This window comes from Sorex araneus, chromosome 5, assembly GCF_027595985.1.
Source record: "Sorex araneus isolate mSorAra2 chromosome 5, mSorAra2.pri, whole genome shotgun sequence".
Classification (NCBI taxonomy): Eukaryota; Metazoa; Chordata; class Mammalia; order Eulipotyphla; family Soricidae; genus Sorex; species Sorex araneus.
In genome coordinates this window covers 70,187,659-70,207,072 of record NC_073306.1, presented here as the reverse complement: position 1 = coordinate 70,207,072, position 19,414 = coordinate 70,187,659, and the positions used below count along the sequence as shown (strand labels likewise).

Genomic DNA, 19,414 nt, shown 5'->3' with positions numbered 1-19,414 from the left:
CTTACCAATATTTTCTGTGGGCATTGAGACCCTGGTTGGTTCTACTAAATTGTCAGCCAGAACAAAAGCCCCTTCTTCCAAAGTATCCAGTAACATCGTTGCAGTATGTGCTTGTTCTGTAGAATTCATATGTCTCCAGGATTCCAAAGCTTCACGTCTCAGAAGGTTGTCCACTGTGTCAACAATCGCCTGCATCCATTAGGAAACTAAAATTAGTGTTGACTGAATCTAGTACCGAGGTAATTTTCCATCACCAAGTAGTGACAATTGTGATCTTTATCTGTCAGGGTAAGTTACTCTCATTTTAATATGGAAAACCACCTGGACAAAATTTATTAGGTCACCTTAAAATATGTCTGACCGTTTCAGCATAGGATTATGTGAGAATTAGTAAACTATTGTTGATTATAAAGAGGGCATGTAAAAAGGTGGTTGATTTCTGTTTATCTAATCATGTCCTACTTGTGGAAGGGAAATATGAAAAACAGTTGTCAGCCTTTAATCTGAGATATTCTTCTTACATGCCCGGTCATTTCTGCTCACAAATTAAGTCTCTGTTACTCTGGAGCAATCTAAGATTAATGTTTAAATATTAGCCATATTCTTGGAATAAACTGAACTAAAATAAAAACCATGACTATGCCTTATTAAAACATTGTCTACTCATTACTTTGGGAGTAAAGATAATTTCAAAGTTTATAAATGATCTGTACGCTCTTCTAATTCCTTGTCCATCCACCTAGCTAGCATATGACAGTGTATATTAATTCACAATCAATGATCAGTTTTTAAAGAGAACAATCAAAATTTTTAAAGTTTGTATTCTAACAATTTAAGGAAAACAGGAAAGTAAAAGAGTAAAAGTATCCAAGTGTAAATAGTTATATTTTCTATTACTATGCATAACTGTCACTGTCACCCCCTCGCTCATCGATTTGCTCGAGCGGGCAGCAGTAACGTCTCCATTGTGAGACTTGTTGTTACTGTTTTTGCCATATCAAATACGCCATGTGTAGCTTGCTAGGCACTGCCGTATGGGTGGGATATTCTCAGTAGCTTGCCAGGCTCTTCAAGAGGGGCGATGGAATCAAACCCGGGTCGGCCACGTGCAAAGCAAATGCCCTACCCGCTGTGCTATCGCTCCAGCCCCACCCATGCATAACATTAAATAAAAAATATAACCTAGTCAGTTAAGCAATTTTGACAGCAGACTTTGTACTGATACTTACTGTAGGTGTAAACTATCACTAAGTTTATTTACATTTATCCGTTTACCTACACATAATGTGTCATTATGCTATTTAAATGGTTTTGATCTACTGCAATCACTGAGGGGGAAAAAACACATTATTTTACAAAGAAAAACAATTTTTCAAAAATGCTAGTTTGGGTACTACATTGAAAGTACCAGGGGAAAAAAGTTGTTTGAGGGTACTGTCAGAGTAAGATTAATTAGCTTAATCCATCTTAATATCCTCGTTCTGTCTGCCTTGAGAGCCACCACGACCTTCCTGGCAGGTGGAAGATACTTCTAAGTGGCGTTAAAGGATTTTTTCTTTTTCTAATGGGACACAAAATAGTCAAAATGCTCAAACTGATACTGCGGCAGCCATTAACTAGAGTGGAACAGAAATTGGTCTGCTGAGGCCAGATTCATTAGTCACCAAGAATACAGACTGAAGCCTCTAATCTAAGTTACAAATGAATCCTCTGTCACAAAGTAGGAACTCATCTCATTTGCATAGTGTAAGTCAGCTTCTGATTTGTAATTTAAGAACTTTTATTAGCCTTATCTGAACAGAAAAGTTCACTTGAGACACGGTGTAAATGACACCGGTCAGAAATTAAGGTCATGCTAAAATGTACTATGTGTAGACATAACTCACTGATGGCATGCTTTTATTAATTTGAAATTCTCCTTATTTATTACCATTTGTACTCTTCTAGTGAAATAAAAATGACCATTAACCTAATCTTATTACTAAGGTAGCTTCTGCCAACAACAAAAACAAAAAGGCTATTGTTCTCCCATTGAAATATATGCCCTGGGCAAAAGACCAATTATTACATTTCACACATTAACTAATACCTTAAAAGTTATTTGGAATTTTAGTATCAAAAATTCAATATACTGCAGTTGATTATTTGCTTCTGCCAAACAGGCTAAAAGCAGACTTACAGAATATCATAGTAGCAGTTAAAAAAACAGACTTTCTCACTGTCTTTTCTTATAGACTTCTTAAACCAACAATGCCTGTTAATTAGTTAGAGCCATTCATGTCTTCTGTAACTTAACAATCAACTGGTGAAGTCATAGCTTTATATAACCACTACAAAACTATGAAGTTCTTTTGTACTGCTGATATATATATATATATGTCACATAAAATAGGTAAGCGCACACTGTACCATAGCATATACTGTACAAACTGTCCCAAAGTAGTACATTGTATGTGTGTGTATGTATGTATGTATGCATCTAAGTATATACACATGTATACATACATATAAATGGATTAATTCTTCAAGGTCTGATTTACTAACTAAGAACATAATGTTCAGATGAATAAGGTTGGCAAAGAACTATACCAACAAGGAAAAGAAGCTTCTAAAATTCACAGAATATAATAAATGCAACTTGGTAAAGTTTACTCTGAGATATGGCATAATTCCAGTTAGCTTAAGCATGTTTCCTATTATTTGGATACACAGGGGCGAAAAACTGATTGGAGTGGACAAACATTCTGAACCAATAGTGGCTTTCTTTTCCTATCAGCCTAATAAAAAATCAACATAAAGCATATACTGATAGCACTGTCAGTCACATTATATTTTATGTCAAAATAACCCATCCCCACTATGCATTATTCTAGAAATGACTCCTAAAAAGTTCAGAGCAAAGCTTACTTTATTTAATCTTATACCATGGGATAAGAAAGCAGTATCCATGCACATACATTACGACTATACAGTCTTTGATACGATAAACTGCCGAGACTATATCATAGCTGTTTCACTGAAGTTGCCTTTTATTTCAGAGAGACAACAGGAAACAAAAAAGACTATATAATTATTTTTCCAATTCAGAGGAAATTTCATTAAAATTCTTATGTTTAGATAAATGTAAAAACAGCAAAATTACAAAACATTACTTGCTAATTATGAGCCGCATACTTTTGAAAAGTCAGTTTTTATACAGCTGATATGGGGCATATTATATAATTATCAAAGACTGGAATACTCTGAATCATGCAGCAAGATGATAAAGCATGGCAGGTAGCTGACAAAGGGAGAAAGCAGGGTGACAGTATAAGAGAGATACCTTAAGGTAAGCCCTGCATGTCTTCTCTCGTTTTTGGAGCTTTTTAGTAAAAGAAAAGAAAATCAGTGGTTAGATTTTATCTGTTGAATATGAGGAAAGAAGACATCCTCAAAAAATTATGCTGGTGGTTCTTGGCTCAAACGTTTGTCATGTACAATAATCCGCTACATTTTTCTGAGTCTATACTGACTGCCAACATTGCACTTAGTTTTTATATCTATGTACTAAGTAGACAAATCCAAAGTATATTATAAAACAATGTATGTGGTCAGAAGTAAAACAAATATCTATTTTTAACCCCATAATACCATATAGCTAAGGAGTTTGAAATTATGTCACTCTTATGCAAAATTTCATAACATGATTAAGATATCTATTCAACTTTTGTCATAATAGGGAACATTCATACAGCGAATACACTGCACTCTTAGCAGAAACTTGTTTTTCTCCCAAAAGCTGCCAGTGAAAACACTCTTTCAACGGCTTCTATTTCTGTATTTATCACCATTTTGCTTCAAAGCAGAGTTAAATGGGTAGCTATACAAAGTACATGAGTTGTATAACCCATACTTTCTTTAGTGCAGATAATGAATTCTAAAGTGAGAATGCTGACCACAATCAGGCAGATGACGCTTACATGTGCTGTTCCTTCCTCAAGTCTAATTACTTCTTGAGAAATGAACCAACTTAGAGATTCTATTTCTATATCAAGGGAGCCAGAGGTTTGAACGATTTCTCTAAGGGGTCAAGTCAATCGCTGAGCTGGCATACAAAATGTTGTATTGAAAATAACAGAAAATGTCTACCTACTTTGTTAAAGGTCCTTCCAGCAGAATCCTTCTCACTAGGTTTCAGTTCCTGCAGCTGTGCATCAAGAATGTCCACCAGTTGTTCCATCAATCTAACAGAAGAACTGACATCCCCAGCAAATACAGGTCCTTTGGTATGTTTAGCCAGTTCATTGGCAAGACTAGCAGCATTTTCCCCACTTCTGATCTGAAATGACAATTTGTAAGATTTCTAAGTGAGATTTCTAGTTCTGTCTGTGGCTCCTTGTTTTTCTTCTAAGTATCTTTCTTATGGTAAAAAAATATATATACATTTGCAAATATGTCAAAATCTGCAACTAACACAGCCAGAAACTCTCTCTTCATTTTAGAACATTTAGGGTTCTTAGATCCTCAACTCACACACACACAAAATTTCTTAACCAGAAGTTTAAAAGCAGCTACAAGCCCCCCAAAATCCAGAAATCATTTCAAAATTTTTTCAAGACAACATTAATTTCACTGTCACCATTTAAAATAAAACTTATTTACTTAACAGCCTTATTTATTTCAATGATCTAGAAACTTAAACCAAAATATAATCAGCAAGATACTAAGGGTTATAATCTATTATGTACATTTCACAAAGGTCGATGGGTAGTAGAAAGCAAAATGTCACTGCATTCTACTATAATTTTAAAGCTATTAATGCTTTTAAGTCATTTTTACTTATTCTATCATAATCATCTGTGATATGTACATCTGCTTGCACTCTGGATTCAGTCATAAACTTAATATTTGATGTATTAGGCCAAAGCACTACTTTCTTACAAACATCAAAAGGGACAAAATAGAATAAATATGAATGCAATTAAGCAAGTATGTGTTCATTAAAAAGCTTAACGTAGGAAACAGCATGCCTCAAAACATATGTAACTTTGAACCAACAGTTTACAGACAAAACTGCATAGTTTTTTACTTTTATACTGAGCAAAGAGCAATGAAGTTGGTTTTAACATACGGAGTCAAATTATTTATGTTAGAAGTTAGATTCCTTCATCACCAATGCGTATCATATTAAAAGGTTTCAACTAACCTTCTGAGCCAGCTGATTTACCCAGTGTGAGGTACAGTTGCTAAGATCGGGGCCCTTAGGGTTCCATGTTCCAGTGGAAACCATGCAGAGATATGAGGCAGTTCCTAGAACAGATGTAGAAAAGAACAGTGAAATTGAAACCATTTTGCTGCATGCATTCAGGAATTTGCTATAATGATCTTACTCTGTATGTTAAAATTCTGAATAAATGCTAATGGAAGCAGTTGACAATAACTGACAAAAATAGGGAAAGACGCAGATTTTGTAACGGTGAATGAATATAAAGTCAACATTGAAATATCAGACATTTACAGCAAACAAAACTGCTTTATTTTCATGGGACTCATTTTAGATGACTAAAATAATACTGGGAATGAGAAAGGCAGCGTAAGGAAGCCTCATTAGAGACCCAGGGCAGAAACTCAGGTCTTCAACATGGAGGTTAAACTTTAGTGCCTCACTTAAAAAAGACTTTTATAGTTTAAAAACTGTTGTCTACAGATACTATCTTACCAAAGAAGAAAATAACAGAGCTAGTGGAATCTCTTTCCCTGAATAAAATCACTTCAGTAATTCAGAACCGACTAATTTCAAAATGTATGTACAGTATCTTAGAGGAAATACCTCTTGTTCCCTTGGGACATGGTCGTTCAACTATCATTCCCCTTTGTGTCTGAGGCCACTTTATTCCCCTCGCGTCTAATGCCTCGCAGAATCGCTCTGGCAGGGGAAAAATATTTGTTACAGGAGGCATTTTGGTTGTAGAAACTGCTGGAGGTGATTTTGTCCCTTTGCTTCCTTCCTGTGGTCCAGCTACAGTTGTGCTCATGGGGCCTTTCTGTGAAGTAGTGCTTGGGGTTGATACTGTGGTTTTGAATAGTTCAGCTGAAGAAGTTATTGTCACAGCTGTAGTAGGCACTATGGAAAAAAGATGAGTATGTTAATCTCAGCCACACACATTCATCAGGAGGTGTACGTACACACACACACACACACACACACACACACACACACACACACACACAGAGCCCACTTCTGAAACCAATAAAATTAGAGTTATTGAGGCACGCACACACATACACACACTCAGCCAACTGTCCCCAAACCAACAAAATTAAGTTATTGAAAACATCCGCATTATTTCTATTCATTCATATTGTTGGCTAAGCAATCGTAGGTAAGATTTTACGACAGATTTGTTATACAAGTCTAACTGTGTGGGTTTAGTTATCAATGATATATCTGATAACACAGTTTATTTCATGATATGCCACCTAAAGGGAAAAGGACAATTTTATGTAAAGATTCAATGCGCATACCAAGTGCACTGAATTTTATCTTAGTAAATCACTTAGAAATAGACCTTTAATAAGTTTGTATTCTACAAGCATTCAAAATATCACCTCAAGAAGGAATGATTACATATAATTAGGACAACAGAAAATTTATATCTTATAGGAAAAAAAATACTGTGACATCTTTCCACCCAGCAGCCATTCTTGCTTGAAAGATTTTTGAGCATGCCTGATTAGATTCAAACAGAAGATAAGCTTGGCATGCTTATGCTGTTTAGTAAGAAAACATCTGAGGCTCTGGCATTTTTACTTTTGAAAACATAGTTAGAAATTGCTAGTTTTAGACATAGGTTATAATGTAATCTCTTACCAAGATGATACATTAAATCAAATCATACCTAATTTGAAACCAAGTCTACATATCTACTAATGCTTAATGGGAAGTATCAAAGAAACAATCACTGCATATTTCAAAGTAGAAATTTAAATTTATTTTTGGGGGGGTGAGGAAAGCACATCCAGTGGCACTCAGGGTTTACACCTGCCTATGTGCTCCGGGATCAGTCTTCGTGTTGGCAGGGATCAAAGTAGGGTTTTGGCATTGGCATTTGAGGTAAGCACTTTAATTTCTGTATTATCTCTCCAGTCTTAAAATGGAAATTATACAATTAATTTTAGGGCCAGAGTGATAATGTAGTGGGTAGGCCACTGGCCTTGCGGGCAGCAGGCTCATGTTTGATCTCTGATACCATCTATAGTTGCTAGAACCTCACCAGGAGTAAGTTCTGAGTACCACTGGGTGTGGCTGGGGGAAAAAAAACAGAATTATTTTAGGCTTTCAAAAATTATTCTCAAATGGCTAAAAGCACTAGGTTAAATAACTAAGGAAGCCTAATGGTTTCTTCAGCAAGTACCATTTAACTGTTTTAAATAAAAGCAAAATTTTGTTATTATAAAACATCAATGTTAATGTTTTGTGATCAAAACATGAATGTTTATATTTAAAATACACAAGGTGCTTTATACTGGCTTCTTCAAAATACATAAACTATTGGCTTTCAATACCTTATAATATGACAAACTTAAATTTGAGTACAGTAAGTTAAAAATAATGATTTTCAAAGAAAGTTGTTATTTTCAAAAATAATCAACTCATGCTTTATACATAAAAATAGATAAACTTATAAAATAACTTCATGTCATCTCTTATATTTAATACTTAAAGATCTAATTACTAACTTTTTATAGAATGAGGACACTACTGACAGAGTATGCCAGTTTTATCAGTAAATGTAGAATGTGCTTATTTCTAATTCTTCAGTAGTAACAAACTTCTTTTTATGAGTAAGAACATAACCACTTTCTATACTCCTTTCCTTCTATCTACAGACAAACTTCTTAAGCATGAGTTTTATTTCCAGGGCATAATTTGTTGACCATAAGAGAGATGCCTATGTACATTAGTCAAACATCATGCCTAGCCAGCTACTGCAGAAACCTATTCAAACCTGTCTATCTTCTTCTGTAAAACACTTGCCTGACATCTTGTTAAACCTCTGTAATTTTCTTTTGATTACAATGCAGCCAGGCTTTCAGGGCTTTCTCAATTAACATTTGTCAAAAGCATCACAATCTTTTGCAAAAGTGTCAAATGACTGTCTCTGAATGAAATCTTAAAGGGGAATCACAGCAAAGAAGAAAAAAAGGGCAGAGCAAAATGGCTTAGTGCTATACCATATTAAGTATCCCTTGACACTGTGCTAATTAGAATATATTTAATCACTGAGATATGTATTAACAACACTGTAATTAGTAATCTGTTAACTAAGCATCAGTAAAGATTTATAACAACCAAGTCAAGGTAAGCAATAAAAATGAGCTCTGTTCAATTAACACAGAATTTCATGCAACACTCTGTAGCTCGTTTCTATGTGTTTATGGATAGCATACTTTCATACCTGTTCACCCTCTGTTCATCAACAGAAATTAAAAGGAATTGAGAAATTCTTCAAAGATAGATCAAATAATGGGATATCATAAAAGCAAACATGAAATAAACTCTATAAATAAAAGCAAAAACCAAGCACTTTGAGGAAAACTAGTTCTAGAATTTTGCAAGTTTAACAACTTCAAGGAAAGCAATGTTTTCCAATACTAATGAAAGAAATAGAGGTATTCATAAAAATTACTTTTTTCCATAGAAAAAATTTGATTTTTCTTAATCTAATGAAATAATAATAACTAATGATAAAGTCAATACTTAGCAATATTTATACCAATCACCACACATGGATCACCAGATCAGTTCACCCAATCACTACTCAATCCCATGAAGTGGCACTATGATTATCTTCTAAAATAGAGAAAATTGAGCCAAAGAAAATTGAACAAAGTTAAAATGATTTGTTTCACTTATCTATACTCTTATATACTATGACTCATTGTTAGGTTTAAAGAAAAAAATCATAGATCCTTGAAAAGGATAACATTCCACAAAGCAATTTATCTTTATATTAGAGAATTTAAGTGACAGGTTTTTTTGTAAATCTTTAAAAAAGAAAGGGGTGGGAAGGTGATGTTTGATACTGAAACCATTAAAATGAAACATTCAGCAAAAGGTTCAATACTCAAGAACAACATCTGAAAGGTAACAGAGTACATGACAAATAAAATAAAGTTATATCTTAAATCCAAAGCTTATTTTAAAATCAACATCTCTCCCAGAGTTATCAGGTGACTGTATCAAACATCTTGACTTACTTAGCATACGGCCTACCACTTATCATATGATAACAGAGAATGAATCTAAGAAATGTTATGTATAGGTAAGTAACTATGAAAATATTAAACACACACATAATGCTGAAGTTTACTATGGTAGCTTTTACTAAGAATTTGCCATTGGTAACCCAGTTTTCCCTACAGTAGCAATGTCAGAATAATAGTTGTTCTATTATAACTATTACAGAGAAAGGTAGTATTTCCCTCATCAAGGTCCAAAATCTCATCCACTGTTCACTGAATGAATTCCAAACACACTGCATGTGTAGTCAGGCATGGCAAAAAAACTAGTCATTAACTATTCCTTTAACTCAATTCTTTTTAAATACTAATTATTTCCATGGAGCACGTATTCTTAGTTGGAATGATGGTTCAAAAAATACTCATCTTGTGTTTAATACTCCTTAAGTAAAAAGACCTTTCCCGACAATTAAAAAAATTCCCTAGTAGTACTGATGCTATGCTATATAATAACTGAAAGAAAAATGCTTAGGAACAGTCCATTTAAAAAAAAGATATATATATATATATACATATATATATACAATTTGAAATATCAAATATGCAGAGACTAAGTAAGTGTAAAGCAACCCAGAAAGACTAAGTAAGTGTAAAGCAACTCAGAATAAAAAACAAGAAAATGTCACAACAGTACTAAAAAGGTTTCTTTTCTAACCCCATACTAGAGTGTAAGAACATAAAAGAGGAAATACAGAAGTAGTTCTGCAGAATCCAGCAAAAAAAAGGATTTTTGCATCAATCACATAAAGCTAAAATGTCAAGGGAAAGAAGTATGTATTTGAAAATCATGACCAAGGCACAGAAATCATACAAGTGTGCTGTTAGCAATGAAAGGCTTGGTTTTATAAATGGCAAAAAGATTTGAAACTAACATACCATAAAACTGTACACAGTGAAATATGAATGAAATTGGTAATTTTACAGCACCTATGCCTTGGTCACAGGCATGGTAGCAAATTCAGTATGTAAGACTTTATGGATTTCAGCCAAACCAGGCAGTCACTGTTTTATGGAAGGCAAAGACCTGGTTTCTATGTCCTATCAGTTTCCTGGGTCTCACTTCTGGAAAGCTGACAGTAGCTCATTAGTCTAACCTAATCTATAGACCAGAATTGTTCTGCAAGGTCTCATCAACACACATTTTTGGTATCAGCACACACCTTAAAGATAAGAGAGACATGAATCTCTCAAAACATATGAGGATAATTGTACGGCAAAAGAGATTACGAGAATACTAAACAGCGAGTAAGAAATCATTAGGTCAGGTAAAAGTTTTAACCACCAAGCAGCCATTGTGAATTTTTACTTTCTAGGAAAAGGTAAGAAGGGCTTCTGGATAAAAAAAAAAAAAAAAAAAAAAAAAAAGTTGTAGAAACAGTTATAAATACTTTTTTTTTTTTTTTTTTTTTTTTTTTTTTGCTTTTTGGGTCACACCGGGCGACGCACAGGGATTACTCTTGGCTCTGCACTCAGGAATTACTCCTGGTGGTGCTGGGGGGACCATATGGGATGCTGGATGCGATGACCTGGGTAGGCCGAATGCAAGGCAAACGCCCTACCCGCTGTGCTATAGCTCCAGCCCCACAAATACCTCTTAAGGGTTTTTAATTATTATGATTTTCAAAGCTGTTAATTGCGATTTCCATAAATATCTAAATTATCAAAGACCCTTTTCACATGAAATGGATCAAAGAATTCTAGAATATAAGTGGAAAAAAGGACACTATTACCCATTTTGCAGTCAATGGTTTACTTTGTGACAAAAAGATGGGGGAAACATTTTAAAATGTTAAATAGATGTTAAAATGCATCTGTACTGAATTGTAGCTGCAATCCTTTACCTGTTGCCTAACTAAAACTTTGCATTTTAATTCATTTAAATATTGGGCTTGGGGACCACACCCAGTAGTGCTCAGGGGATCATGCAATGCTCTGCTCGAGATAAAATCAAAGTTATACTGCTTGTAAAGCAAGGGTCTTATCCCCTACAGTAATAATCTCTGACACTGAACTTTACTATTTAGAATTTAAATTTAAGAATTTAAATTTAGAATTTAAACTTTACTATTTAGCTTTGTCTTAATTTCTCCAAAAGCAAGATATTTATTTCCACCTAAGGAAAAATATAATAGCTATCTAGGCCATATAAACTCCCCCTCACCGTCCCCCAAAGTTACATATGATCAATATGATGTCAATTGTTTTCTATTTACTTCTGACAAACCTATAGGATGAGGGAGTACTACTTTTTAAGAAAACACTTAAAATACAGGAAAAAACTCAAATTGCTGGTTTCAAAAAAAAAGATGCCTAAAATTCTAAAATATAAAATAAATGACACTACATACTACCAACAGATTTATTTCTCAAAATTTAATTACTAAATACTAAAAAATTATCAAGGAAATATTGTATTTGAAGCCAACGATTCTATATACACACGGATTGCAGTCATTTTCATTACGGCAGCCATTTTTTAAGCAATAATCACAGTATTTAGGTATTCTAAAATGACTCAGTTAAAAAATTCAAGTACAAAGAGCTGTTCTCTTTTGAGGTCCTTGTCTCTGAAAATAGTTCAAACTAAGTCAAGAGTATCTTGAATATGCATGGGTACAAGTTATGCTTTGAGTGTACATGGGTATACTTAGCTTTAGACTATGAAGAAAACAATTTCTCTTCCCTTAGCTTAAACTATTGACTTAGTCATTCTAAAGAATTTCTTTAGGTTCTGTAAATTTGGAAGCTACTTATCAACTGGAAAACCTCTACTAATTAAGTGAATTGAAATATTTACATCTAAAAAACACAAATATTACTGTTCAAGTAGAATATTTTTTTAATTACTATGAGCTATAGTATATTAATAGGATACTCTTAACTAGGGAACAAACTTGTTTTGAGAAAAAATATTCACTTAATTTTTTTATCACAAACTGTTTTCCACAGAATGGAAATCACTTAAAATAATGAAATATACCCCCAAAGACTAGTAACTTTTCAAAGTGATGATCTTCCATAGATATATCTAAAGAGAATTCTAGCTTTGAAATGTACACAGATTCATTTACATTTAAAATGCACAAAGATTCACTTGGGGTCAATTACTGTTTGGTCCATGTGCCAAAGTTAAAAAGTCACAGAAATTTTCAATTAAAAATCATCACCAATTTATCAGAAAATATAGATGTGCAAGTCTGTATATTAATCTAGGATGGTGTTAGGGGACTCCCTCTCATCCCAGAAAGTAGACACCCAAACTTCAGAACAGTCATCCCTGGCATTCTTCATCAAGCTCAGAAATTCACCAGGGATTTCCTAACACACATTTCCTTTAACCACTGGCGCCAAGAAGTTAAAAGGTCTGCACACAGATTGTAATCAATTCAGAAGTCAGTTAGGGAGAAAAAGAGCACCCATAGCTAACAGGTTTGCAGTTGCTATTAGATCTTTAAAAATAAAAAGCTACCCCAACTAATGGTGATCTAATTCTTGTAGTCAACATTTAAGAAATTCAGAAAAACAGTGTTTCCAAATACAGCTGAACTATAACGCTACATGACAAACTTGAGATGACACATCCTTTGTGCTTTAATTGTTAACAAAATGAAGGAAATTAAAAGCAAAGGTATCTTTTAAAAGTAAACTGTTCACAAACACCAAGCAATAGCAAATAAACATTCTTACCTTGGGCAGGATCAGGTGGACCAAACTCCAGAGAATATCGTAAAATGAAATTATTGTTCCACACATACAGCTGGTTATCTCTTGGATTATAATCCACTGCAGCAATGTACTGGTACTGATTTGGGAAGGGGACATCGACATACTCTCCTCGGTTCAATCGTGTATTGTAGATATAATCAATTGCGTTCTTGCCTGTTTCACTTTCATTGTCTTGATAAACTGACCTGACCACATAGAGAACTCCACAGATCATAAAAGCATTGGAGGCAGCACGTTTGTCATATACAGTCTCCCAGGTTGCTTCAAATCGAAGAGTGTATGGATTGAGTTGGCTAATAACTATCATTCCATTGTTCTGTTCTGTGGCATAAATGACCCATAAGCCATTCTCGTCAACTGCTAGGTCGATATCAGTCTTTCCTCCCCATCTATAAGGTGAGGTATCATGATAGTTGGCATAATTAATTATGGCCTCTCCACTCTTAATTCTAGTCCTCAAGTCAAATTTCACAATATTCCTTGTTCTTTCTTTGTTAAAGAAGACAGCACCATCATATACCACAAATCCAGTGCCATCTACTCGGTTTGGTAGTTTGTATGTTGTTGTTTGGCGACTGTTTTGGAAATCCTCTAAAGAAGCAAATTCTATTAAAGTATCAGTGCGGTAGGGAGTCCAGGGCATAAAATAAATTTTATCTGCAGCCTGAAGTGGATCCTTGCACCAAGCACCTGCCTTTTGTTCAGCTTCATATATACATGGTGAGTCCACAATTGCTTTCAAGGTCCCAGGGCACACAAAAACTAACAGTCACAGAGAAAAGACAAGAATGAAGCCAAGTTAAAATTTTACACAAGCAAACAAATACTTTAGTTATCTTAAATAGAAAAAGAAAAATTCATTTTTATTAACACTCAATTTATCAAAAAGTATACTTAGTACCAGAAATACCCATCGTTCTCCCAATTCCCATAATCAATGTTCCAGCAAACAAAGAAGCTGGGGTGTGCGTTCACAAAAAAGAAAAAAAAAAGAAACAAATTCAAGAATCATTTATAACTGAGCCGACAATTTACTTTTCTGCTGTGCAGTTTTATGGTATAATTTGGTAATTTCTAACTCAGAACTGTGAGCACTGTGCACAGCTGTGTACAAAGTATGTACTTGATTCAGACTTTGTATCCTTCCTCCCCCAGCCCACTTATAAACCTTCCCAACACAACACACTAAAATAAAGAAAAGAGAACCCAAAAACCCCAACCCAATGTGGAGGCTTATTTAGAACTTTCACAGAAGTCAGACTGAAAACAAAGGTGCTTCCACTGAAAGAACATAAATATTCGGAAAATGCAATTAGGAGCCGAGAAAAGTAAATACAAGGAAAGCATTGATGAAACAACCAGCAGACCCTGTAACCATGGCATGCTATGGAGAGGGTTCTGGAAGCCAGGCAAGATGACACTTTACACTTTAATAATAAAATATCCACGGGTATCAGAAAAAGAGATAACGGGTGAAAAATAGAGAAAGGATAGCTCCCCGTCGCCAACTTCAGTATTTTTACCCCATCACTAGATTTAGCAGTCATAAAAATTCATTGTAAACAGTTGACTTCTTTATGAGGTACATTTATGAGATCCTGCTGGTATATGTTTTTTTAATGTCAGGAGTGTTGCAGGGTAAGGGAAGGGAGAAGGTAACATCCATAAGGCACATAACAGGGAGCTGGGGTTCAGAGTGTACATATTATTTACCTTTTTGCTCCACTTCTATTTTAAGCATCGGAAGAAAAGTAAAAAAAGTTCAAGGAAAAAAGAAAAAAAGATTAAAATAAATTGACTATTAGTCTAAGTCTGAATTTGTAATAGAAGCTATATATAGGAAGAATAAGAGCTGCACTATTTTGGACAAAGAGAAACACACAACAGGGAAAACCTAGCAAAAGAAAGATTCTAAAGTTACATAAAAGAACATGGATCAATCATTTTAGTAGATTAAGGAGGCAATATAAATATGCTGGCATGTTGCTTCACTTAGTGAACCTGAATAAATAATGAAACTTCACTAATGCATGGTATACATACTCTTGCCTTTCCAAAGTCACTCAGCATTATTTTCGAATTTTATTATACATATGTATGCTACAGATACAAATGCATGCATAAGGGTCATCTACTTATCATGTAAGCTAATTATTAAATTGATTAAAAGGAAGTATGCATAACAGTAAGAAATTATACAAAAATGACAACTAAATTTTGGATTTTAGGTCAAATTTAATGATTACTGATATAGTTCTTTATTTCCAAAAATATTTAAGAAAAAATATAATTATGCATCTCAGTCCAATATAAACATGGTCCAGTACATTCTATTTCTAGAAAGATCCATTAAATCATTTTTTAAATGCCTCCTATTCATGAATATATAAATCTCCTCCCACTCTCCAATACAGATTTCAAAGAGTGGGGTAAGGCAATAGAGACCCCCCCCAAAAAAAAGAATTAGTACAAAATTTATTTAGACTTATAGATACACTTTTAATTATAAAATTCTGACTAAAACATTACATTAGAAACTGGTAATAATCTATATTTTTTTAAAAAAAAGTAAGTAAATACATACAAGGGGAAAGAAGCACAGTAGGCAAAGGAGAAAAAGGAAGAAAGAATCATGGTTAGCTTATTATGACATATACTACCATCATCAATTTATACAGAATGCAAGCGACATGCAACAACCATCATAACAAGCATTCAAAGCAAATACCTTGACTCCACAAACCCCATAAAAGGTAAATGCTTTCATAAAACAAACCTTATTAGTAGGGTTACATGAGGAAAAAACAAAAAACAAAAAACACAAAGCACTCCTTTCAAAAAGTTTTTGGAAAATGGATTATGCAGGTAAAAAGGGGTGCTATTTAATGTTCTTCCTGGTCAACAGCATTCTAATAATGATAAAACATAAATAGTATTTAATATTGTATGTAGGCTTTAAAGTATGTTGCCTGAATTTCATAAAGTGACCAGATTAATGTATGTCCTTTTCCCTCAACCCTTATTAAAATTCATCAGGGTGTACTAATACTATATCTCCAAACTGATTACTCAAAGATACTGTAGTTGCACATTTCATTAAGATGTCTTAGCTTGATTAATTTTTTTAAATTACAATAATTCATCAAGATTAAATACTGACCTTCTGAAATACCTTAGAGGAAAACATCACACAATATGTTTGCCATAGAAACAGCATATAACCTCCACATTAAGTCACCACCTCCCCCAACTGAGTCTATTTATAATCACTTTCAGGAAACATACTTGTTCTTAAACTTGCAATTTGGACTACATCCAGTAAAAAAGAAGAAATTCAGTGTTACAATATAATATATATATATATGTATTTTTTAATAAACCAGCAACCCTAAACTTACTCCTCAGTAAAGAGCAGTATTATACCAGCATGTTGAAATTTATATAGCACTTTTTGTCTATTTAGGAAAGGATTTTTATCAAAATAAATTAAATGTAAACAATGGCAATTACATTTTTAAAATTTATTTCCTATTTGAAACAAATCTTAAAAGAAGTTCAGTAATGGATTCATCCAGTTATTTTTTTGTTTGTATTTGGTGTGTGGTGTTCTGGGAATAATCCTGGACCAGTGCTCAGGGATCACTCCTGGCAGTGCTCAAGGCAACATTATGTGGTCTGGGGACTGAACCCAGGTCATGTGTTTAAGTGGGGGCCGTGGGAGGTAGTACAGTGGGTAGTAGACTAATCTTGTCTTCGGCTGATCTGAATTTGATCCCCAGTCATGAGTAAACTACTTAAGCGTCCTACCAACTATACTGTCTCTCCAGCCACTGTCATTTGCCTTCCATTAATTTAAAATCGATCTTTCTTTTAAAAATATGATTCACTGAAAGAGTGCCGATACTGAAAAAAATATATAGGTCTTCATTTGCTTGTGATTTACCTGATATATCATGTATAGTCAAGAAAAGAACATGGATATAACTGTGCATAATTTAAAATTGTGGTGCAAGAACATCCAGTAATAAAATAATCAAAATTCTGATTGATGAATTCTGTTAAGATACTGATTTTTAAAAGAAGTCCTTACTGTGTAATTTTTATGAAAACTCAAAGAACAGAGTTAACTACCAAATAATTCAAAATTGCATCAACCTATTATATAAACATATAATAAATTTAATAAAATTAGCATTCTTCTTTGCATGCGAAATACAACTTGTCTAAAGAGACTTTACAAATTAATTTACAAAAATGTTTACTGTTCTATAGACCAAACATATACACATGAGTACTTACAATAGTGAAACACTACATAGATATGCAAGACAAGAAACTAACCCAAACTACAGCCTACATACGCTGTATCTGAAGTGACACACTATTTCAATTTAAATAATTTTCTACTTCTTTAAAATTATTTCATTGATGGTAATTATTACTTTTTTTTATCAAATAAAACTTGTGGTTAAAATTATGACAGAATCTAATAATGATATTTGAAACAAGATGGATGAAATTTAAAACCAAATTGTACTGTGGTAAAGGAGGTTATGTTCTAATTAGTTTTCATATTCTATAGAATACTTTTAAGTTCTCTAAAGCATACTTTCAATCACTAAAAATTTTCATAATGAAAAAGAATGTATATTCTATATACAAAAAGATGTATATTCTATATACATACAATACCGACAGACACTATCTGGGTAAGCATAAATGTCACATATAATACATGTGTCTGTCTTTAAACCTGTAATGTAGGACAACAGCATTTTTCATAAATGGTTGAACAAATATACTATAAATTTTTCACAAATTGTGAAATGCTCTGATACTGTTGAAAGATAGGAGGAAACAATTTAGGATGTATAGACTCCTGGAAATTTGTTTTTGGATAGCAGTTTACATAAAAGCAGGTGGAAAGAGACACAAGGTCTAAGTACAGTATTAAAAAATATTTTACAAAGTTACAAAGTACAGGGCTGGAGCGATAGCACAGTGGGTAGGGTGTTTGCCTTGTATGCAGCCAACCTGGGTTCGATTCCCAGCATCCCATATGGTTCCCTGAGCACCGCCAGGAGTTAATTCCTGAGTGCATGAGCCAGGAGTAACCCCTGTGCATTGCCAGGTGTGACCAAAAAAGGGAAAAAAAAAAGTAAACTTAAAAAGTACAAAAACACTCTTAAAAGAAAAAGCTAGAGACTTAAAACTCAAAACAAGTATAAGGAATTGTATGATGAACAGAGACATAAAGGAAAAGGAAGAAGAGGGAAATGAGCAAAAGAAATAAAATTAACAGCTTTGCTGTTTCAGAAAAATTCATATTAAACTTTAATGCTGGTGAAAACCATGCCAATATATAGTGTGTCACTACTGTACGGTATATAGGAATTAATCTATAGTTCTCTACTTTAGCAAGGAGTAATTTTAAAAATAGCCATAGACTTATTTCTGCCTCGTGCAAACATCTAGAAAGATAACAGCAAATTAATTACTGGGATTTTTTTTCCAAGAAAAAAAAACTAAAAAGAACAAATACTTCTCTGAGTATAGCTATTTGCAAGTTTAGTGCACAATGTACAATACTTCTGGAGAACTGAAAAAGTAAAATTTTGAAAGTTAGAAGTTCCAGAAGATATTCACATTTTTCTTTCTTAAACAGCGCAAGAAATTACTTAAAAGTCTGAAAATAATATTTGCTTATGACTGTTTCTTGGTCTATAGTCTAGGTAACAGGAACTGGCTCCATAAAGACATAATTCATGGCAGCTCTGTTTGGAATGGATGCTGTATTCCTTTTCTAATTTGAGGACAGAAACCAGGCTAAATTCAAGTGCAAGTTGACTTTATGAAACAAAGGTTTGGTTAGCTCAAAAGAATACAAGGTTCCTCAAGTGGCACAGGAGAATGTTTATGTATAGCCACCAACACTATACAGGAGAAATGATCCAAAGATAAGTGCATTCAGTAGGCTTCCAATCCTACAAACAGTATAGAAAAATACTGAAAGCATAAAAAGCATCCATTTCACAGTAATACAGGAACACAGAGCAGGGATGAAAACAAAAGATCATCTGTGTTTGGACTTTAACTGATACCCCACAAAAACAAATTTATCAAAACAGTGAGCAGAGAAGAGAGACAGCTCCTCCACAGGATGTATGAGAATGTATTACTACCACACTGGACAGATATCTATCAAAATCAGCCTTTGGATCAGAAATTCTGGTAGTTTAGTCATAGGATTTTATTAGAAGTAATGATCTAGATTTTGAGGTTCTGGAAAAAAACAAATTCATTATTTAGGGAATTCTATTTTTCTAAGAGGGAATTACATGAAACCTATCTCAAGTCAATGAAAGTCCTGCTAAAACAAGTTTTAATTCAAGCACCTATGTATTAA

At 33.7% G+C, this 19,414-nt stretch overlaps 1 protein-coding gene across 3 annotated transcripts in view; it reads right to left on the bottom strand.

Moving 5' to 3' along the window:
- The window catches only part of ADGRL2 (adhesion G protein-coupled receptor L2), a 569,912-nt gene that overhangs the window by 36,449 nt on the left and 514,049 nt on the right, over nucleotides 1-19,414 (bottom strand). Inside the window, exons 1-7 of one of the 3 annotated variants that reach the window (XM_055138190.1) lie at nucleotides 14,722-15,485; nucleotides 12,970-13,770; nucleotides 5,810-6,103; nucleotides 5,186-5,289; nucleotides 4,133-4,318; nucleotides 3,323-3,361; nucleotides 6-189 (exon numbers count right to left, since the gene is read on the bottom strand). In XM_055138190.1, the coding sequence (XP_054994165.1) occupies nucleotides 6-189; nucleotides 3,323-3,361; nucleotides 4,133-4,318; nucleotides 5,186-5,289; nucleotides 5,810-6,103; nucleotides 12,970-13,770; nucleotides 14,722-14,749 (1,636 nt within the window). In that variant the 5' untranslated portion in view covers nucleotides 14,750-15,485. Of the gene's footprint in view, nucleotides 1-5; nucleotides 190-3,322; nucleotides 3,362-4,132; nucleotides 4,319-5,185; nucleotides 5,290-5,809; nucleotides 6,104-12,969; nucleotides 13,771-14,721; nucleotides 15,486-19,414 lie in introns of those variants that run through there. The other 2 variants (XM_055138191.1, XM_055138189.1) reach the window with 2 other exon arrangements.